General features: G+C 41.8%; 1 protein-coding gene across 1 annotated transcript in view; it reads left to right on the top strand.

The window, feature by feature from the left end:
* Window positions 1-23,730, top strand: part of ascc3 (activating signal cointegrator 1 complex subunit 3) — a 562,510-nt gene that overhangs the window by 53,157 nt on the left and 485,623 nt on the right. The window contains exons 6-8 of the mRNA XM_078212424.1: window positions 4,604-4,802; window positions 14,481-14,616; window positions 19,706-19,831. Of these exons, the coding sequence (XP_078068550.1) occupies window positions 4,604-4,802; window positions 14,481-14,616; window positions 19,706-19,831 (461 nt within the window). The remainder of the gene's footprint in view (window positions 1-4,603; window positions 4,803-14,480; window positions 14,617-19,705; window positions 19,832-23,730) is intronic.

The following is a 23,730-nucleotide window of genomic DNA, read 5'->3' on the forward strand; positions in this document are numbered from 1 at the left end:
TCCTGCCTAGTTCTTTTATTTTAGGAAAGCAGACTCTTTAAGGATGCAGTGATTATTGTACCAGGTAGGAATGGTAATTGATGAGCAACTCTTTCCTGATGAAATCAACCTACTCTTGGAGCATTTTGACAAACGTAAAAATGTATCATGAACAATGAGCATCACCCATCTCAGTATTACTGTCGGGTACATTCGGGGAAAAGGCTACAGTCCCACAGATCCGGACAAATCGGTTCTTAAACTCATTTGTGCCCTCTTCTATAAGAACTTCTAGCGCGTTTGATGTATGGCCAAGGATATGCGCTGAGGGTGGGCCTTCCTGACTGATTAATTAAATGCATTGGCTTTATTTTTCATAGCTAATTACAGTTAGATCTCTTCTGATTTTCTTTTCTTGTTATTAATCATTTAGGTGTAATTTTTAAATACATGAGCAATATAACCAAAATAAACTTCCATCTGGGCAAGAAAGTGAAATTGAGTTGAATTGAGGAGAGGAAGGCGTTTTAACAAAAGGGATGGGAGAAAAATTAGACTGCTCAAAAAGTGTCCTGTGTTCTCTTGCCAGCATTTGTATCTGCAGGCAGAGATAACATTATCTCACTTTGACAGACTGTGTGTTGGTTGAGCTCCACTTTGATAAGTTGTTGTGTTGTTTGAGGCTCTACATTTAAAAAAAAATCATTCATGGGGCATGGACGTCACTGGCTGGCCAGCATTTATTGCCCATCTCTGGTTACCCGAGGGCAGTTGAGAGTCAACCACATTGCTGTGGCTCTGGAGTCACATGTAGGCCAGGCCAGGTAAAGACGACGAAGGATACTCTGTCCACCGTGTCCCGTGTTTGTCTTCTGAGGAGGTCGGTGCGGTTTTTCGCTGTGGCGCGTCGGAACTGTCAATCGATGAGTCGAGCGCCATATCCTGAAGACAAACACGGGACACGGTGGACAGAGTACCCTTCGTCGTCCAGTACTTCCCCGGAGCGGAGAAGCTACGGCATCTACTCCGGAGCCTTCAACAAGTCATTGATGAAGACGAACATCTCGCCAAGGCCATCCCCACAGCCCCACTTGCCTTCAAACAACTGCACAACCTCAAACAGACCATTGTCCGCAGCAAACTACCCAGCCTTCAGGAGAACAGGGACCACGACACCACACAACTCTGCCACAGCAACCTCTGCAAGACGTGCCGGATCATCGACACGGATGCCATCATCTCACGTGAGAACACCATCTACCAGGTACACGGTACCTACTCTTGCAACTCGGCCAACGTTGTCTACCTGATACCACCCCCCCCCTCCGCCCGAGGTACATCTGATCCGCCTCCTCCTCCCTCCACCCCCCTCCCCCAACCAGACAATGATTGGGCCGCCCTCCTCCATCCCCCGCCGCAGCCAGAAATGATCAGGCCTCCCTGTGGCCCCCCCCCCCCCCCCCCCCCCCCCCCCCCCAACCAGATAATGATCGGGCCTCCCCCCCCCCCGCCAAGAGAATGATTTGGCCCGCCTCCCTCCCTCCCCATCACCGACCTGAGTCAGAGAGCCGTTGGAAGCTCTGAACTTACCTCTTCAGCAGCTGGAGCGCTCGAAACAGACTTTTATTCAGCATGTCCATTTCGGCCCGATTCCGGATTGGCAAATGCATTTAAATCGCTGTTGCGCCTGTTTTGGGTGCGAATCAGATCGCGACCATTCCCGGGTCTCGGTAAAGTGGCCATTTGTGCTGGTGCGGGCATGGATCGCGTTAATGGCCTCACACCTGACTTTACCACGTTTTCGCGCCTGAAAACGGGCACGACACCATGGTAAACTTGGGCCCTATGTGTACGATGTTGTTGGAGCCTGGGTCAGTTGAAAAACACTTGCAACTTTGTTCCATATGCTGCAGACTTGCTTGAAATGCTGACTTATGGAGCATGTACCATGGAATGATATGAGGAGGCGATGGCTTTGTGTTATTATCATTAGACTATTAACCCAGAAACTCAGCTAATGTTCTGGGGACCTGGGTTCAAATCCTGCCATGGCAGATGGTGGAATTTGGATTTAATTTTAAAAATCTGGCATTATGAATCTGCTGATGACCATGAAACCATTGTGATTGTCGAAAAGACCCATCTGGTTCACTAATGTCCTTTAGAGAAGGAAATCTGCTGTCCTTACCTGGTCTGGCCTGCATGTAATTCCAGAGCCGCAGCATTGTGATTGACTCTCAACTGCCCTCTAAGGGCAACTAGGGATGGGCAACAAATGCTTGCCAGCCAGCGACGCCCAAATCCCATGAATGAATAAATAAAAGAAAATATTCCCCACTATATCCAGCATTCTCTTAACTTTAGCAGCTATCGGACAAGGGATTGGGTGCCAGGCTGCTCCACTATCGACAGAAATATGCCATCAATTTTGTTTCCTGCCCCTTAATATTGTTCACTACATCTGTCTTTGTAATCTCAGCAAAAATTGTTAACTCTCTGTATGCTTAATGAAACTCTCAAAGTTGCCAGAATTTTTGTTTGTTGTGACACTCCCATTTAATTGGCCTCATCCCTTCAACTTTAGCTTGCACAGAAAATGCAGCATGGAAACAGGCCATTTGACCCACACAGTCCATATAGCTATTTGCTTACCACAAGAGCAAATAGTTCTAATCTTATTTACCTGTTCTTCTAAAACTTTATTCCCTTTTCCTTATCCATCTATCTAATTTTGAATTTTATTATATTTTCTGCTTTTGAGCACTAACATGGGACATGAATTACACCACTTCACAACTCCACCAATTTTTTAATGAAAGAACAACCCCATTTTTTCACAGCCTTCTCTGTTTAAATTTTCTCATGCCAGGCAGTACTTGAATGAACTGGCATGTACTTTCTATCAAGTCTCAATATCCTTCAATAAAAATAAAATGCTGCAGATACTGGAAACCTGAAATAAAAACATGAAGTGCTGGAAATATTAAGCAGATCTGGCAGCATCTGTGATGAGAGGAACAGAATTAACGTTTCCAGTCGAATATGACAGCTCTTTAGAACAGAAGTAGGAATTTTTGGCTCGAAATGTTAACTCTGTTTCTATCTTTATAGGAGTTTTTCAGAGTCCGATGTATTATGCTGGCTTTTAAGTGAGAGATTTCTCTTTATTAATTACAGCTCAGCAAATACAAATAGCTCACGGAAACAGTAATTCTGGTTGAAGACGTACTTTATTGTCACTCAGGCCTGGTCCACACGTGTGGGAAAACGATTTGAGGCAGCCCAAATTATTCTAAATTGCATTTGTTATCAGTATTGCAGTTATACATGTTTCAGAAATCATCTGCCCGCCTATGCTGTTCATCATAATCGGATGAGCCAATCATTTTAGTATGAATCATTTATCTTGGCCAATAACATTCTACTCTCTGGCAGCATGAAAGTACATAGGTGTATAGAGTCGAGAAGTTCTTGCCCACTGTCTCCTCGTAACCTCAATACGTAAGCCCGGAAAGTTCTTTCTCACCGTCTCCTAGCAACCTCAAATATGTAAGTCCGTATCTGTTGAGCAATTCTTTATCAGTACTCTATTCATTTGGCTGTCTGGGATTGCCCGAACTATCTGAGACCCACGCTGATAAGAGAGCCCTTTTCTACTTAGTGGCTGCATTGTTTTCAAGGAATGTGGTTCTTTTTACTCAGCTATATCCCGCCATGCCTTGGGGCAGTGTGTAGTTTGCCAAGGTGTACAGAATATTCAAAAATACATGTTTAAATTCTCTAACAGTGGTTATATGTGTTTCTACGCAAAACAGTACCTCTGTAACTCCAGGTACTTTATACTTTTTGTATATATATTCACTCTAAATTCATTTTATCTTAATCTATCAGTCTTTTAGTCCCAAGTTATCCTAAATTCCTCGAACAGCTTCCTTCGATGCTGTTAGAATTGCTGAGTTTGTCCAGCCTTTACTTTTTTTAACCTCAAAATCCTTCCTTTTATATGGACCACGTTATATTTTCCTCTCATCACTTGTCTAAGTAGGTACCCGATGATGAAAATAATTCTGCATATGTGCTTTCACCAGAAAAATAGGTAGTAATAAGGTCAGTTCTGAAACTCAGAACTGACTTTTCTCTGCAAATCAATCTGGCTTCATTGGATACATAGCCTCAATGACAAATGTGTCTTTTGCCATCAAAATAGTTTCCAGTTGTCATTAAGTCTTCCTGAAAAACCATCCATTAAAATTAATTGTTAATTTTTGTCATTTCTGCATTCAAATAATTATAGAACATAGAACAGTACAGCACAGAACAGGCCCTTCGGCCCACGATGTTGTGCCGAGCTTTATCTGAAACCAATTAATTATTCCAATTAATAGAGAAATTGTTGACTCTGAAAATTCCCTCCCTAACCCCCCCCCCCAATATCTTATTCTCCTCCCTTATAGTGCTCCTTAAGACTCTGTTTTTTGTTCACTTCTTTGGCTACCTGTTCTAATGTCTCCTTAGGTGTATCAGGGTAAAGTTTTGTTTGATAATGCTCCTGTGAATATTTTACTATGTTAAAAGTGCCAGGGGTCTTTTTTGTGAATTAATTAAAGCTGATTTAATTTTACAGACACTTCCAAAAAAGGTACTGGGGGAAATGCACAACCCATTTATGGCTGTCAAGTCACTGTTCAGTCTGAACAAGAAAAACAGCTGTTAAAACAGTATCGTAGAGAAGAAAAACGTTTAGCCAAGCGAGAGAAAAAAGATGAAGGGGAATTTTCAGAAGGACTTCAATGCTTTGATCCAAAAGAATTACGGTTACAAAGGTAAGATAACATTCAAAATTCTGTATGGCTAGCTTTTGTAGTCCTCAACTAATTTGTTTGTTAAAATTGGAAATGGAAATGAACTTTACTTATATTGACACAAAATTTTAGTTGACAAATGGAATTTTAAAAACAAATTTGTTTCTGCATTCAACAATGTAAAAGGATGTGGGAACAGATTGGAGAATCTGGTGGGCAGGAATGGAGTGTTAGAGGAGGAGGATGGTTTGCCTGGTGGTCTGTAAAGTGTTGAGGGCAGTTTGCATACAATTCTGCTGGATTTCCCTCCTAAATATTGCTAGAAACCAAGTATAGCACTAGAGGGGATACAGAGGAGCTTCACCAGCATGTTGCCTTGAATGGAGCATTTGAGCTATAAGGAGAAACGAGATAGGCTTGGATTGCTTCCTTTAGAGCAGAGAAAGCTAAGGGGGACATGATTGAGGTGTATAAGATTATGAGGAATATAGACAGGGTGAGTAGGGAGTAGCTGTTCTCCTTGGTTGGGGAGTTAGTCGCAAAGGGGCATTGTTTTAGGGTAAGGGGTAGGAGATTCAGAGGGGATTTGAGAAATAACTTTCTTACTCAGTGGGTGGTGGGAATCTGGGAAGATAGTGGAGGCCGGAAACCTTACAATCTTTAAAAAATATTTGAATGAAGACTTGAAACGTCATTACATTTAAGGGTGTGGGACAAGTGCAGGAAAATGGGATTAGCGTGCCTTTAGTGGTAGTTATTGTCAGTGCAGACTCAGTGGGCTGAAGGGCCTTATCTACGCTGTATGACTCTATGACCTCCACATCTGCTCCAAACCTGTCAGATCAAGACACTGCCCTCCTGACTTCGGGGTCCCCTTTCTACAGGGAGATTCCCAGACCATTTTCTCAGTGCTCTCAATCCTCAAGACCTTCCCAATGTTCCCTTGTTCCATGGCCCCTTCTCCCAGTAATCCCAGAAACTCGCCTCCTGTCTCATAGTTGATCTGTGTCATTTGTACAAACCCTTTAAAATACTGGCAGCTCCCATTGCAGCACTCCCCCAGCACCCCATCCACCCACGCATTGTCTGCCTTGCTGATAAATCACAAACAAAAATGAGTATTATAGCAATTTTAACTGACCAATGAACAATGCTGCAGAATAAACGCCAGATTTATTGTTGAAGTATAATGGTTCCTCTTCCCACTATATTTTTCATGCAATGCTTGTCTCATCTTAGATTACAGAAGGATATACTTGGGCTAGTCAGATGGCCTGATCAATGCAAATGGAATTCAGTCTGGATAAATGTGAGGTCATTCACTTGCAATCGATGTGATGTACAGCAGGACCCTGGAAAGCACTGAGGATCAGAGAGACCTTGGTGTGCATGTACACACAGGTGGAGAAAACGGCATAGGGTATCCTTGTCTTTATTAGCCAAGGTATAGGATTTAAGAGCAGTGAGCTTATGTTGGAACTGTATAAGATGTTGGTTAGACCACATCTGGAGTGTTGTGTGCGAAATCCACATTATAGGAGGGATGTGATAGCACTGGAAAGGGAGTGGAGGAAATTTATCAGGACATTGCCTGGGCTGGGTGGTTTTAGTTATGAACAGAGATTGGATAGACTGGGGTTGTCTACTTTGGCGCAGAGGAGACTGAAGGGGGACATGAATGAGATATATAAAATTATGAGGGGCATAGATAAAGTAGGCATGAAGAAACTTTTCCCCTTGGTGGAGAGATCAATGACTGGGGTGGGGGGGGGGGGCATAGATTTAAAATAAGGAGTAAAAGGTTTAGAGGGAATGTAAGGAAAAGCTTTTTCACCCAGAGGGTAGTGGGAATCTGGAACTCACTGCCTGAAAGAGTGGTGGAGGCAGAGACTGTCATAACATTTCAGAAGTATTTAGATGTACACTTACGATGCAAAGGCGTACAAGGCTATGGGGCATGTGCTGCAAAATGGGATTAGAATAGTTAGGTGGTTTGTTTTTGACTAGTGCAGATGTGATGAGCTGTTGCAGAGGTCTTTCTCTCGAGACTATGAATTGCTCAAACTTAAGCTATACAAAGGCTTATGAAATGCAGTGTACTGATTTTAAGATGTACTTTATTTAACCAAATGATGGAATGGGAGAATGATATGAAGAAGCTCAGCACTGCAGATAGGGAATGCAGGCTGTCTGATATCACTCTGCTCTTCAAAGCCCTCGCAAGGACAATTATACAGTTACAAAATCATTTCTCCCACCTTCCCGGTGGACATAATCCAATAAACATTAATACAAATCAGCCAATAAACATTCTGTCATTAACTCCAGCCAATAAAAATACACATCTTGACCTAATGGGATTTCATTTGTTAGTAATTACAGATGTTGCCTTCCTCTTGTTGCCCCGCAACATGGGACGCTGGATAGTGGAATGGGAGGATGATTCCCACCGAATTGAATCCATGTGACACTTGTCCGACCCTGAGAAATCCCTTGTGTCTGCCCTCCACCTGCATTATCAGCTCAGAGCTGTACAGCTCTATTCATCAAAGTGGCATTGGTAGCCATCTTGTTCTCGACCATTATTGATAACATAACTGCTTTCAGTGGAACTATTGTTCGGTGGAATGCAGCCACTGTATATACCTCTCCCACCAAGCCCTGCTGCATTTTGTCATTGACTGAAGTTTCACAAAATCCTAAATCAAACTTCATTCATTTCATAAATTCAAAATACACGTTTTTTAAAATGAAAGTACTTTTTAATTATATAGAGTTGTCTTCTATAGCAGCAGTCCTTGTCAGCGTTCCCATAGTCCAAGATCACTCACTCTTAAGTCAGTATTGTGTTAGCGTTCCTAAACCGATGGTTGTGTGTTTTATTAGCCTTTTCTAGCCCCCTACATCATGGGCCGAAGCGCCTTGTTTGTGCTGTGGATCTCTATGACATCTAAAGAGTAAATTAAATCACAGAAGCTCCCTGAGTTTAAATGGTAAGATTGAGCATTACTTTGAATAACTCTAGTGCTACGCTTCTAGCAATGACAAGTTGGGGATCAAAGATGGCCGCACCAATTATTTCATGTATAATGAGCTTATTAGGCCAGTGCCATTGCTGCATCAGTAATGTCTGTTTCCTGATCTTTGGTCATTTACCTTGAGGTTTTTCCAGGCTCCAGTTTCCTCTTTTTAGTGCATCTCATTGCCTTGTTCTCATCACAATTATTTCTATGGCTCTTCTCCCTGGAGACTTGAGATTTCAAAGAAAATACCTTCAAGAACTAGCAAACAACATTTCCTGTTATATTGCAGATCAGTTGAAGAAAATTGATTTTTGCCGGATATTACCACAATAAAGATGTCCTATAAAACCACAATTTCTAACAAATTCAAATTGGAAAGAAAATTTTCATGAAATTGATATCAACTTTCCATACTAACAATGATATTTTGTTTTGAGATCTATGACATGCTCACCTCAACCTTTTAAATTGGTCTTTCTTGGGTAGATGTATCAGAAAACATGGCGGTGTAACTTCCGGCCCGAAATGCCGGGTTCCGCTGATTAAGCGCTGGACATGCGCGTGGGACGTCACAGAAGTCCCAGCACATGCGCGTGTGCGCTGAAAGAGCGCCAATTTTAAACCTCCGATGGAGATTCAAAAAACTGCTGGTCCTGAAGCACTAAATTGTAATTGTGCCAAAACCTCCACCGCTTGTGCTGTTAGGTGAATTTTTGCCGTTATTTATTTGCACTTTTATTTTTTGGTCTATCTGACGCACGTAGAGGCAGCAGACACTCTTTGAGTTGGCTATCTTTTTGGTATGTTTTAAAAAGTTATTTAACATATAAGTAAAGCACAGAAAAAAAGTTAAAATTTAAGTTTATTTATTAGTCACAAGTAAGGCTTACATTAACACTGCAATGAAGTTACTGTGAAATTCCCCATGTTGGCACAGTCTAACGCTTGTTCGGGTCAATGCACCTAACCAGCACGTTTTTTAGAATGTGGGAGGAAACCGGAGCACCCGGAGGAAACCCACGCAGACACGGGGAGAACATGCAAACTCCACACAGACACGGGGAGAACATGCAAACTCCACACAGACAGTGACCCAAGCCAGGAATCGAACTTGGGTCCCTGGCGCTGGGAAGCAGCAGTGCTAACCACTGTGCCACCGTGCCGCCCAGAAAGTGAAAGGATGATTTTTAATTTTTTTTTACAACTTTGTCATGACAACTAATTCCATTAAAAATCTTCATTCATATATAACAAAGTGGACGTCAGTGTCTGGAATGAATTTCAACCTTTGGAATTTGCAATATATTTTGAGCAGTTTTTAACAGTATTTTAAGAGTCTCCCTGATGCAACGTTGATCCTTGTGTAACCTGGCTAGTTCAAATGCTTCAGGAAATTGTATCAATTAAGATGACTAATGCAAGTCTCCTGTAAGCTGATGTGAACTCGGTATTACAGAATCCAGTGCAACTTGAAAATCTGGAGGCATGTTCTACCACTGCTGGAACATTGCGCTTTTTACTTGATTCTTAACTGAAGTTCTTTTTGAGACTTTGATGTAGGCATGGAAGAGTCACATTACATGCAAAATCCAAACCCTTCCCTCTCCCATTTTTCCCCTCCCCTCCTCTCATCCTTTTCCCTGAACCCTCCTTTTCCCCAAACCCTCTCCGCCCTCTCCCCCATCCCCTCCCTTCCTCTTCCCCCTCCTTACCCTTTTTCATATCCATCCCTCACCTCCATGTTTAGCGACAGCAGCATTGTTGTGTTAATGTATAGATATTTTATTGATTGTTGTCAGAAAAATATATTTTGTAAGAAACTTGAAACATGAGGCACTTAAAAATGTCAGTGCAGCTGCTGAAGTAAAATATTTAGTTAAGTGTTAACATGGTATCAAAGTTTGCATTTATAACATTTTTGTTAATAAATATTTTCCATTAAACTACAAAATTCTACTAATGCTTTATTGAAACAAAACAAACATTTCAATATGGAATTATGCAAGTGCTTTATTGAAACATACAGAACAGTTAAATATGAGAATTATAAATAAAGTAAGCGAGGCAGAAGAATACATCTAGATAGACACATCTAGATTTTCCACAGCCTAAATCGGAACTCTCCTTTGATCGATCTCATGCAGGTATCCAAATCATGGTTCAAGAAGATCTGACCATATTCTAAATTAAAACACACAAACACTTATAAGCATGCCACCATATTAAAAAGTTACATAATAACACAATGCAGATTTAGGGTGACACGGTGGCACAGTGATTAATATTTCTGCCTCACATCCAGGGATGCAGGTTCATTTCTGGACTTGGGTGACTGTGTGGAGTTTGCATGTTCTCCCCGTGTCTGCATGGGCTTCCTCCAGGTGCTTTGGTTTTTTCCCACAGTCCAAAGATGTGCGGGTTAGGTTGATTGGCCATGCTAAATTGCCCCTTAGTGTGAGGGGGATTAGCAACATAAATTCATGGGGATTGGGCATGGGTGGAATTCTTTTCAGTGCAGGCAGGATGGGCCAAATGGCCTCCTTCTGTAGGGATTCTCTGGGCGGGATTTTCCGGCCGCGTTCACCCCAAAACTAGAAAATCCTACCCGAGGTCAACAGACCTTTCCATGGTTCACCCCTTGCCCGCTATGATTCTCATGGCGGGTGTAATGGTAACATTTGCCCCTATGATTTTATGACTTTAAATAGTGCTTTCACAAATTTAAAACAAATAAATCATTTGTTTATTTATACATATTAAATAATACTCCTGTTCAATAATTAAAATAAATATAAAATTTACAGTTTGAGTGAACCAATAACAGTAGTATTAGCAACTTCAAAGAAATATAAAGAAAACATTAAATACAAATACATACCTTTTGTAAGAGCAAAGATCCCTGTTCAATGCAAAACTGCCTTTTGGAGCCTGGACCCTAATTGGCATTTCCAGGCTTGCTGCATCATAAGGGGGCGTGGTTAGCAATCGCTTGCGACACGCTGGGGCTTGGTCAAATGGCGGCACTGACTGTCTGAGGCTGCTGCACACATCGGTAGTTTTGGCAGAGCTGCTCAGGAAGCGTAAGTATGCAAATTTATTTTCTATTTTTGGCGGAGCATACATTTCCGCTGGAGATTGGAATTTCTGGCCCATTAGCTAGTTTTCAATTCATTGAAGCAGATTGATGCCAGTTACATAATTGAATGGGACGTTGGGAAGCATAGAATTTGATTGTGGGCTCTTCCTACCTCCTGCCTCAACTTTGGAAACTCTGAAAAAATGGCTTACATTAGCTGGGTAGTTAGTGTCTTCGGTGTTTCCACTGGGTTTTTGCTGAATTAGTGGTTGAAAGGTGGCAGGGACTTGGATGGTAGCACAGTGGTTAGCGCTCCTGCCTCACAGCGCCTGGGTTCAATTCCTGGCTTGGGTCACTGTCTGTGTGGAGTTTGTACATTCTCCCTGCGTCTGCGTAGGTTTCCTCAGGGTGCTGCAGTTTCCTCCCACAGTCTAAAGATGTGCAGGTTAGGTGAATTGGCTATGCTAGATTCTCCCTCAGTGTACCCGAACAAGCGCCGGACTGTGGCAACTAGGGGATTTTCACAGTAACTTCATTGCAGTGTTAATGTAAGCCGACTTGTGACACTAATAAATAAACATTAAACTTTTAAACTAATGCATTGCGCTGACTGCCGTTTTTAAAATGTTATTCATCTCTATATATTGGTTTCATTTTTGTTATTGCAATCGGGAAGTATTTGCAGAAATGAAACACCATGCTTTTTTCAGTAACACTGACATGAAACTGTTTGTAAGCCTGCTCTATTGGTTCTTGATATGCCTTTAAATGAAAAATTAATTGATTTTGCGATGGGCACTGGAGAGTGCATGTCTAATTATCAGCTAAAGAGAAAAATATAAATCGTGACCAGTTAGTCTAAACTGAATGCTTTGCCATTTATGGGCAAAAATATTTCTGAGCATTGACATGCTATGGTTCACTCCACAATATATAAAGGAAAAAGACTGATTGTTTTTATAAAATTCAGTACATTATTGCCAGGAGAGTTATTTGACTTTAGAGGTATAGACTTCATGGTCAGTCATTACAAATCTTTGAAGATGGAAAGAGGAAGGATTAAAGAGAGCCTGCTTTTTAAGAAGTCTGTGAAGATATGTTATTGAAGCTTTGCTTATATCCTCCATTTACAGTTGTGATTTTTAAATGGATGGCAGCAGTTTATTGGATTATTTTGACTATCAAAATGTACTTTATTATTAGAATTCTGTATGTTGATGTAAGTATAGAAAAATATTGATAACACCAGTTGTAAACTCTGGAACGGTTCCAACAGATTGGAAGTTATCAAATGTAACATTGCCATTCAAGAAAGGAGGCAGAGAGATGATAACGAACTACAGACCAGTTAGTCTGACATCAGTCATCAGGGAACTGTTAAAATCTATTATTAAGGATGTCTTAACAATGCACTTAGAAAGTATGGTATGCTTAGAATAAGTCAATATGGATTTATGAAAGGGAAATCCTGTTTGACAAATTTATTAGCGTTTTTGAGGATGTCAGAATTAGTTTATTTATTAGTGTCACAAATAGATTTACATTAACATTGCAATGAAGTTGCTGTGAAAATCACCTAGTTACCACACTCCAGCTGTTTAGGTACACTGAGGGAGAATGTAGTATGGTCACTGCATCTAACCTAACTGTGGGAGGAAACTGGACCACCCGGAGGAAATCCATGCGGACACGGGGACAACATGCACAGACACTTGCCCAAGCGGGGAATCGAACCAGGGTCCCTGGCGCTGTGAAGCAGCAGTGGTAACCATTGCGCTACCGTGCAAGAGTTAGGATAGATAAAGGGGAACAAGAAGATGTTTTGTTCTTGGGATTCCCAAAAGGCATTCAATAAGGTGCCAGACAAAAGGTTAATGCATAATATAAGAGCTCATGAAGTTGGGGTGATATATTATCATGGATGGAGGATTGGTTGATATACAGGAAGCCAGGAATAAGGATAAATGGAACATTTTCAAGTTGGCAGCCTGTGTCTAGTGTGCCGCTGCGAAGATTAGTGTTGGTTCCTTATTTTATATTAATGACTTACATGAGTCATAGAGTAAGATATTTGAGTTTAATGATGACATAAAACTAGGTGGGAATGCAAGGATATAAAGAGGCTGCAAAGAGACAAAGGTTCAGTGAGAGTGAGCAACAAGGTGGCATAGTAATTTGGGAAGTGTGCGGTTATAAGAATAGGAAGGCAGAATATCTTTTAAAAGGCACGAAACTTGTAAATGTTGTTGTTCAGAGAGCTTTGAGTGTACTCTTACAAGGAATACGGCAAGTTAGCGCACAGGTGCAACAAGCAACTCGAAAAGCAACTGGTATGTTGGCCTTTATTGCAAGGGGACTGGAATGCAAGAATAAAGAAATCATGCTGCACTTGGAATAGTGCGTGCAATTTTGTTCTCCATATTTAAGGAGGGATATACTTGTATTAGAGGTAGAGCAGCAAAAATTCACTAGCTTGGCTCCTGAAATAACAGGGTTGTCCTACAATAGACTGGAGTAGATAGGATCTACATTTTCTTGCATTTAGAAGAATAAGAGGTGATCTCATTCAAATATTCAAGATTATGAGAGGACCTGACAGAGTAAATACTGAGTTTTTTTCCCCTTGCTAGTACATGGGAGCAGAGTTTCAAGAGAAGGGCCTAATCATTTATGACTGCGATGAGGAGAAATATCTTGTTGTGAATCTTTGGACTTCTCTATCCCAGAGGATTGTGGATGTGTCATCACTGCATATATTTGAGACAGGGAGAGAGTGACTTTTGGTCTCTCTTGGAATTGAGGGATATGGATGCGGGCAGGAAAGCGGAATTGAGGCTGAAGGTCAACCATGATCATCTTGAATGGCAGGGCAGGCTTGATGGGCTGTATCTTGAAACTAGAACTAGGGGGCATGACCTCAAAATAAGGGGAAGCAGATTTAGGACTGAGTTGAGGAGGAACTTCTTCACATAAAGGGTTATGAATCTGTGGAATTCCCTGCCCAGTAAAGCAGTTGAGGCTACCTCATTGAATGTTTTTAAGGCAAGGACAGATAAATTTTTGAAGAGTAAAGGAATTAAGGGTTATGGTGATCGGGCAGGTAAGTGGAGCTGAGTCCATGGAAAGATCAGCTATGATCTTATTGAATGGCAGAGCAGGCTCGAGGGGCCAGATGGCCTACTCCTGCTCCCAGTTCTTATGTATCGTCTACTCCTGCTCCTATTTATTATATCCTTAAAACAGGATTATAGCTTAGTGCATATATTTGGTCACCTGTTCTGTAAACAGTTATCTGCCATAGAATTGAAATGTTTTATCCTTGATGTCCACAGCAGAGTACAAACCTGAGGGGATTGTTTTATAACATATAAGGTTCATTAAAATGGCAATTGTAAAATGAGCTGCACATTACTTGTAAGAAGGATTTTCCTAATAGGGAATAAATTGGGTAAAGGAAGAAAGTCTGGTTATGGCATTATTTTTCCCTGTTATTTCATTATTTATGCCAGTGGTGTCCAAACACCAGACCACTTCACAGTTTCAAGTGGCACATATGTGGGTGTGATTTTAAAATGGCATTTTCTTCTGTCTAATTTATAGGGAGCATTCTCTTCAGAATGCACGAATAGCACCAATACTTACGAGGCAGCATGATTATGAACGAATCCATTACCCACATGTTTATGATTCAAAAGGTGAAGCAATGCAATCGCCAGCTTTTATTGCTGGTGCAAAGGTATGTTTCTCTTGTGCTTTTCCCTGTTCAAGATGCATTTAGTAAATGAAATGAATGTAAAAAATGATGGAAATGCTCAGCAGGTCAGGCAGCATCTATAGAAGGAGAAACAGAGTTAACGGCTGGGATTTGCATGGAGATGAGGAGATTCTATGGAGGGGTGAGAATGGTGGCCGGGATTCTCAACCGTATTCCCGGAGTTTCTGATGTGCACCAGGGTCATCTAACATGCAGGAAAGAGATGGGCATGTCCTACTCTTCCACAATTTTTATGGCGTTGGTCTAGCTTTTCAAAGAGCCGTGGTTTTAAAAAATTATTCATTCTTGGGGTGTGGGCATCGCTGGCTAGGTCAGTGTTTATTGAATGTCCCAAATTGTCCTTGAAAAGATGGTGTTGAGCTGCCTTCTTGAACTGCTGCAAGCCCTGTTTGTTGGTGCACTCCAGGTGCTGCTAGGGAAGGAGTTCCAGGATTTTGATGCAGTAACAGTGAAAGAATGGCGGTATATTTCCAAGTCAGGATGGCGAGTGTCTTGGAAGGGAACTTTGAGATGGTGGTGTTCCAGTGTGTTTGCTGCCTTGCCCTTCTAGTTGGTTGTGATCATGGGTCTGGAAGGTCCTTTCAGAGGTATCATGAATCAAAGTCTGCAAGGGGAACCTTTTGAGAGTTAAGTTCAAAAGGTCCTTTTCATCAGCCCCATGCCACCTAATGACTCTCTTCCCACCCCCTCATACCCCCATGTCAAATCATGGGACTTCCATTCACCCACCATTTGGGTACATGTGTGTGAAACACAGAAAACTAGCACACAGTTGTAACAGGTAATCAAGAAGGCTAATAGAATGTTGGCCCTTATTTCAAGTGGGTTGGAGTATAAAAGTACAGAAGTCTTGCTGCAACTATGCAAGGTACTGGTGAGACCACATCTGGAATATTGTGAGCAGTTTTGATCCCCTTATTTAAGAACATAAGAACATAAGAAATAGGAGCAGGAGTAGGCCATCTAGCCCCTCGAGCCTGCCCCGCCATTCAATAAGATCATGGCTGATCTGACGTGGATCAGTACCACTTACCCGCCTGATCCCCATAACCCTTAATTCCCTTACCGCTCAGGAATCCATCCATCCGCGCTTTAAACATATTCAGCGAGGTAGCCTCCACCACCTCAGTGGGCAGAGAATTCCAGAGATTCACCACCCTCTGGGAGAAGAAGTTCCTCCTCAACTCTGTCTTAAACCGACCCCCCTTTATTTTGAGGCTGTGTCCTCTAGTTTTAACTTCCTTACTAAGTGGAAAGAATCTCTCCGCCTCCACCCTATCCAGCCCCCGCATTATCTTATAAGTCTCCATAAGATCCCCCCTCATCCTTCTAAACTCCAACGAGTACAAACCCAATCTCCTCAGCCTCTCCTCATAATCCAAACCCCTCATCTCCGGTATCAACCTGGTGAACCTTCTCTGCACTCCCTCCAATGCCAATATATCCTTCCTCATATAAGGGGACCAATACTGCACACAGTATTCCAGCTGCGGCCTCACCAATGCCCTGTACAGGTGCATCAAGACATCCCTGCTTTTATATTCTATCCCCCTCGCAATATAGGCCAACATCCCATTTGCCTTCTTGATCACCTGTTGTACCTGCAGACTGGGCTTTTGCGTCTCATGCACAAGGACCCCCAGGTCCCTTTGCACGGTAGCATGTTTTAATTTGTTTCCATTGAGATAGTAATCCCATTTGTTATTATTTCCTCCAAAGTGTATAACCTCGCATTTATCAACGTTATACTCCATTTGCCATATCCTCGCCCACTCACTCGGCCTGTCCAAATCTCTCTGCAGATCTTCTCCGTCCTCCACACGATTCACTTTTCCACTTATCTTTGTGTCGTCTGCAAACTTCGTTACCCTACACTCCGTCCCCTCCTCCAGATCATCTATATAAATGGTAAACAGTTGCGGCCCGAGTACCGATCCCTGCGGCACGCCACTAGTTACCTTCCTCCAACCGGAAAAACACCCATTTATTCCGACTCTTTGCTTCCTGTCGGATAGCCAGTCCCCAATCCACTTTAACACACTACCCCCAACTCCGTGTGCCCTAATCTTCTTCAGCAGCCTTTTATGGGGCACCTTATCAAACGCCTTTTGGAAATCCAAAAACACCGCATCCACCGGTTCTCCTCCATCAACCGCCCTCGTCACATCTTCATAAAAATCCAACATGTTCGTCAAGCACGACTTTCCCCTCATGAATCCATGCTGCGTCTGATTGATCGAACCATTTCTATCCAGATGCCCTGCTATCTCCTCTTTAATAATGGATTCCAGCATTTTCCCTACTACAGACGTTAAGCTGACCGGCCTATAGTTACCCGCCTTTTGTCTCCTTCCTTTTTTAAACAGCGGCGTAACATTAGCCGTTTTCCAATCAATTTAAGGAAAGATGTTATTTCATTGGAGGCGGTTTGGAGAAAGTTCACTAGGATGATCTCTGATACGTGGGGATTGATTAATAAACTTTACACTTTCTTAAAAAAAAATGCCTCCTATTACAGGCCAAAAAATGTTTATCCTCCAGACTCATCAATGTATCAATGGCAGAAGCTGCAAGCACTTGAAACCTCTATAAGTTGTGTCGATAAATGTTGTGCAATTGATGGAGCAGATCAGAGAACCAGAACTGACAGTCGGCATTTTCCCTGGGGCTCATTTATTTTAATCCTCTAATGGATGTTTGGGGTCTCAGCTGAGAATACAGACTTGACTGAGAGCCTATGCATCCAATAGACTGTTGAAACAGCTGAACCCCAGGGGAAACATTGCTTGGTTGACAGCTCTGGCTCGGTGATCTCCTTTGTCAATTACATTCTGTTTATTTATCCAAAGTAAAGAGGTTTCAAGTGCTTGTATTTTCTGCTTTTGAAACTTTAAAGGGTCTGACTGGCACTTTAGCGACTGGTAATAAAAGGATTTTGTTTTCAAGAGAGTGGCACATTATCTATGAATGACTGTATTTTAGTGCAGCATATTTTTATACTTCCTATTGTCATTACAGAGTCCATTTGTTCTGTACAGTTATAATGAGGGAATGGATTTGAAGGTGCCATAGTTAGCTATGCATTGTGTGTGGGCCCATTGGGGTGGGGGTGAATGTATAAGACCATAAGACAAAGGAGTAGAATTAAGCCACTCGGCCCATCGAGTCTGCTCCGCCATTCAATCATGAATGATATTTTTCTCATCCCCATTCTCCTGCCTTTTCCCCATAACCCCTGATCCCCTTATTAATCAAGAACCTATCTATCTCTGTCATAAAGACACTCAATGACCTGGCCTCCACAGCCTTCTGTGGCAAAGAGTTACATAGATTCACCACTCTCTGGCTGAAGAAATTCCTCCTCATCTCTGTTTTAAAGGATCGTCCCTTTAGCCTGAGGTTATGCTCTCTGGTTCTAGTTTTTCCAACTAGTGGAAACATCCTCTCCACGTCCACTCTATCCAGGCCTCACAGTATCCTGTAAGTTTTAATAAGATCCCGCCTCATCCTTCTGAACTCCAACGAGTACAGACCCAGAGTCCTCACTCGTTCCTCATATCTCGAGCTCTTCATTCCAGGGATCATTCTTGTGAACCTCCTCTGGACCCTGTCCAAGGCCAATACATCCTTCCTTCGATATGGGGCCCAAAACTTCTCCAAATGGGGTCTGACCAGAGCCTTATACGGCCTCAGAAGTACATCCCTGCTCTTGTATTCTAGCCTGTGGATATGAATGCTAACATTGCATTTGCCTTCTAACTGCCGACTGAACCTGCACGTTAACCTTAAGAGAATCTTGAACAGTGACTCCCAAGTCCCTTTGTGTTTCTGATTTTCTAAGCATTTTCCCATTTAGAAAATAGTCTATGCCCCCATTCCTCCTTCCAAAGTGCATAACCTCACACTTTTCCACATTGTATTCCATCTGCCTCTTCTTTGCCCACTCTCCTAACCTGTCAAGTCCTTCTGCAGCTCTCCTGTTTCCTCAATACGACCTGTTCCTCTAGCTTGGCATGAGGGAATGTGTGGATCGATGGTGGTAAGAGCTTGGCATGGATGGCATGAGGGGTAATTGGAGTGGCATGAGGTGGCCTGAATGAGATATGGGGTGGGTATGGCGTTGAGGAATTGAGTATTCGAGAGCCTCACTTTTTTCATTAGAACTGGGACAAAGTCCCATAGCATTGAGGTTGGTCTTTTAAACAACCCGCCTCAGCACCCAGCAGCTGCTGTGGCAACCTCTGAACTCTTTCCTGGGTTGCCTTGCTCAACTGCAGCCTGCTTCTCCTCCCACTTCGTAATGAAAATCCCGTCCCTGCCTGCACCTTCCCCCTGAGGCAGGAGGCCTGAGTGGGGAATTTTCCAGACTTCGTTACCTGCCTTGAGGATGAAAGTCCAGGCCAATGTTTCACATCGGCCTTTCATCTGAACTAGGAAGTTAAAAGTGTCATAAATTTTAAGCCAGTGAAAGGGAGGAGGGTTGAAAAAGAATTATAAAGGCCATATATAGGTGGACATTAATATAAACTTGACAGATTTATGTTAAGGCACTGCTAGGATGGTTGATGTGGAAAGTGGAAGTGATTTAATCTACAAGTTGGAGTTCTCGCTGTATGGACTTCTCATATTGATGAAACAACTGTACTTTGCATTAGATTTTTTGTGTGTGATCTTCATGCACAATAGAAGTATGGTGTTGTTAATTCTGAATCAATAAATAGCCAGTGAAAGTAATGTAGATCTGATGACTGAATGATACAGTTCTTTGTGTATTCTTCATAAGTAGTCTCACAACACCAGGTTAAAGTCCAACAGGTTTATTTGGTAGCACGAGCTTTCGGAGCACTGCTCCTTCATCAGGTGAGTGCTTCGAAAGCTCGTGCTACTGAATAAACCCTGTTGGACTTTAACCTGGTGTTGTGAGACTATTTACTCTGCCTACCCCCAGTCCAACATCGGCAACTCCACATCTGTGTATTCTTAGTAATTTTTTCATTAATGAATTGATAACCTGACCTTATGCTAAACTATCTGATTTAATATTGCGCAGATGTTTCTTCCAGAAGATGTTGAGCGAGAGAATAACAAAGTCTATGAACAAGTAGTCATTCCTGCGACACAGCCTATGCCAACGGGTATTCAGGAGAAACCTATTGATATCAAAAACCTGGATGAGGTAAGGAATAAATTGGTTCTCTCGAGATTATTGGTCATGTAGTTTGCAGTTGAATTATTGAAAGTGATTTTAGTGTGTTTGTCAGTCAGTCACAACATTGTTGTTTGACTTTCAGATTACAGTTAGTATTTCTTTGTGCTTTTTGAGACCACAGCAGCACGTTTTTTCCTTCAATGTTCATTTTGTTGTATGTTGTTGAGAGCTTCAAGTGTTTAGGTGTCCAGATCACCAACAACCTGTCCTGGTCCCCCAATGCTAACACTATAGTTAAGAAAGCCCACCAACGCCTCTACTTTCTCAGAAGTCTAAGGAAATTTGGCATGTCCGCTACGACTCTCACCAACGTTTACAGATGCACCATAGAAAGCATTCTTTCTGGCTGTATCACAGCTTGGTATGGCTTCTGCTCTCCCAAGACTGCAAGGAACTACAAAGGGTCGTGAATGTAGCCCAATCCATCACGCAAACCAGCCTCCCATCCATTGACTCTGTCTACACTTCCCATTGCCTCGGCAAAGCAGTCAGCATAATTAAGGACCCCACGCACCTCGGACATTCTCTTTTCCACCTTCTTCCGTCGGGAAAAAGATACAAAAGTCTGAGGACACGTACGAACCGACTCAAGAACAGCTTCTTCCCTGCTGCCGTCAGACTTTTGAATGGACTAGCCTTGCATTAAGTTGATCTTTCTCTACACCCTAGCTATGACTGTAACACTTCATTCTGCACTCTCTCGTTTCCCTCTCTATGAACGATATGCTTTGTCTGTTAATAGGGTGCGAGAAACAATACTTTTCACTGTATGTTAATACATGCGATAATAATAAACCAAACCAAATCAGTTCTTACAGTTTTCAGGCTGGTAGTGATTGAGAAGAGAAGCAGCACAGCCCCAATTGTTTCTGATTTGCTACATCCTGGATTTCCTAAGACAGCTTTGATTAGAAAGGGACTGTTGGGAAAGAAAAAGTGCACATTAGTCCACGGTGAGCCAGGGGCACTGTCTCTTTTTTTAAAAATCCACTGGTAAATCAGTTGTCATATTTTTCTTTAATCATGAGCTTACTGCTGGGCCATTTAGAACAGTGAAGTGGACTGGAGTTTGGACGCCACAGCTATAAATAATGGAAAGATACATGTAATAACTCTGAAGATGACGCAATGTGGCTTCGAGTTATAAAGGGTTTACTATCAATGATATTTAGATACAAACACAGAACGTATGCCCTTGCTCTTGGTTGGCTCGGCTGCCCACGTTGCCTCTCCTTAGAGCCCAGCCCGATCATGTGGTCCTCGGGGATCTCCCACTTAAAGGGTCCACGCTGCCACAAAACACAAGAAAAATAATACACAGTTTTATTGATCTTAGAAAGCCAATACTTAATGTAATTTTGATTTGAATATTTTTGAAGAGGGCAGCACAGTGGTTAGCACTGTTGCCTCACCGTGCCAGGGACCCTGGTTCAATTCCGGCCTCAGGTCACTGTGTGGAGTTTACATTTTCTCCCCGGGTCTGCGTGGGTTTCCTCCCACCGTCCAAAGATGTGTGGGTTAGGTTGACTGGCCATGCTAAATTGACCTTTGTGTCAGGGGGATTAGCAGGGTAAATGTGTAGGATTACGGGAATAGGGCCTGGGTGGGATTGTGGTCGATACAGATTTGATGGGCTGAATGGCCTCCGTCTGTACTGTAGGGATTCTGTGATTCTAAGTGGTGTTGGATTGATAATGTATTTTCTAGTTTGTGCTTTGGAGGACTGGATGCTTCAGAAGTGATGCCATCAGCATCAGCTCAGATATTTAAGCTAGACTGACATCTGTGTATTCATACAAGCTTGTGTACACAATGTTACACAAAAATTGCTGTCACTTTGCATCATTGATGCCAGTACTGAGCTACAAAGGTTGAAGAGCTTCAAAGGCTGCAAAATTTGCTGTTGGCTGAGTTTTCCCATTTCTAGTTTAGAAATGATTTTAACAGAACACCGGGGAGTCATGTAATTCAGACTGAACTAATAGCCTAATTAATGCTATAAGTGAACCATGCCCCCTTTCTCTGTTGCTTTTTTTATCGTCACTGCTTAACACTTCTCAAGTGGTTGTCTTCAACTGAACTAGGGTAAAATAAAAGTGTTCAACTTTACTTCATTCTGGACTTTTTAAAATGAACAGATTTCAGAAAAAAGACCGCAGAAAATTTAAAATGTGCTGTGAAAAAAGGTCCTCTCATAAATATGCCATTTGACATGTTACTATCATCTTAAATTTTTATTAATGTATATTCCTTCAGGAATAATAAATTGAATCAGTTTTTAGGCAAATTTCTCTTCTTAATTTCTCTCTCTGCAGCACTATCTTTTACTTCCAATGTGCGCCATTCCAGACATTTAGTCAGTTTGCTACTTCTGTTCCATACTTTTCAAAGCCTCCTTAAGATCGATCTTTTTGATGGTGGTTATAGCTGACACATCTAATTCTGCAAAAGCAAAATACTGATGAAAGGTTATCATGACATGAGATGCTAATTCTGCTTCTCTTCACTGATTTAGCTTAACTTGCTGAGTATGTCTGCATTTTATGTTTTTTTTTGCTCATTGTGCTGCTGGCCTGCTTTCTGAAATCTGTTTCAAGATTGCTTATGATGGGGTTTATTCTTTGGTTCGCATATGTTTTAGCTTTTAGTGAAGATTGTTAATTCGAATTGACTGATTTAATTACAATTTACTGACATATAAAAGTTGTGAAAACGTTTGTTCTCTTAACATTTTTGTTCTGATGTCCTATTTATAAACAAATTTGCTTAGTTTACAATTTCCCCTGCAACCAGTGGATAGAGCTTTGGAAATAACTTGGCTTACAGTAGACATTGGAGTCATGGCAGCTTATTTGAATCGGGAGAATTTAGTACAGAAAGGGTTCATTTCAACTCTTGACCACTTGTGTCATTTGTGTTTCTCTTTCTATGAATTGGTATTGGTGTGCTCAATTGCCATTTGTATAGAATCCCATGTACACAAAGTGCTTTTCAGTTGCTCATCCCAGCATAAAAGATGTACAAGTAGCTATTTTTTAACCTTTTGTAACAGGCTTACCTTGATCTTAGTCGACCTCTATTATCAGGGTTCTTTCGAATTTGGTTATTCTAAATCTGGTGGTATCGAGACATCCATCCCTTTGCATTCGACCCGATTATCTTTTCTGTAGATGTCAAGTGAAAGGAAAACTGGATGAGGTGAGACCGATCCAATCCCACCCATTCAATGTCCTCATTAAAGTTGTTAGTTAGTCTATATGATGGTAAGTAATGCGATTCTAATTTTGAAGAGCAAATCTTGATGGAGGTATTTTCTCAGATCTAGCAGGTTTGCACTATTGAAGTTCAGTAGCTTACTTTAGGAAAAATCTTTTTACCAACAGAGAATATGCACGTCAGCTCCCTATTTATTTTAAAATCAGGACTTCTTGATATTAAATCTGAGTTTTAATTATCTGGAGGGAACATCATGTGTTTAGCAATAGTAATACCTCCACTGTCTCTAAATTGCCTGGCTAATTTGTCCAACATCCAGTACTGGATAAACAGAAATGTCATCAAACTATGCAACAGTGGAGACATGATGGGCCAGATGGCCTCTTTCTGCGCCGTGACAGCAATGTGATCCTGTGATTCTATAAATATAGAGAAGACACAAGTCATTATCTTTAGTCCTTGCCACAAGCTCCATTCCCTAGCCATTTAATCCATCTGTCTCCCTGGAAACTATCTGATGCTGAATTGGAAAGTGTGCAATCTCAGCATTGAATTTAATCCTCAGAAGAGCTTCTGGCCATCCATCCATACATCACTAAGACTGTCTATTTGTATCTCGATAACACCAGCCAGCTCCTCTCAGTCACACC

The sequence above is a fragment of the Mustelus asterias genome, chromosome 5 (assembly GCF_964213995.1).
Source record: "Mustelus asterias chromosome 5, sMusAst1.hap1.1, whole genome shotgun sequence".
Lineage (NCBI taxonomy): Eukaryota > Metazoa > Chordata > Chondrichthyes > Carcharhiniformes > Triakidae > Mustelus > Mustelus asterias.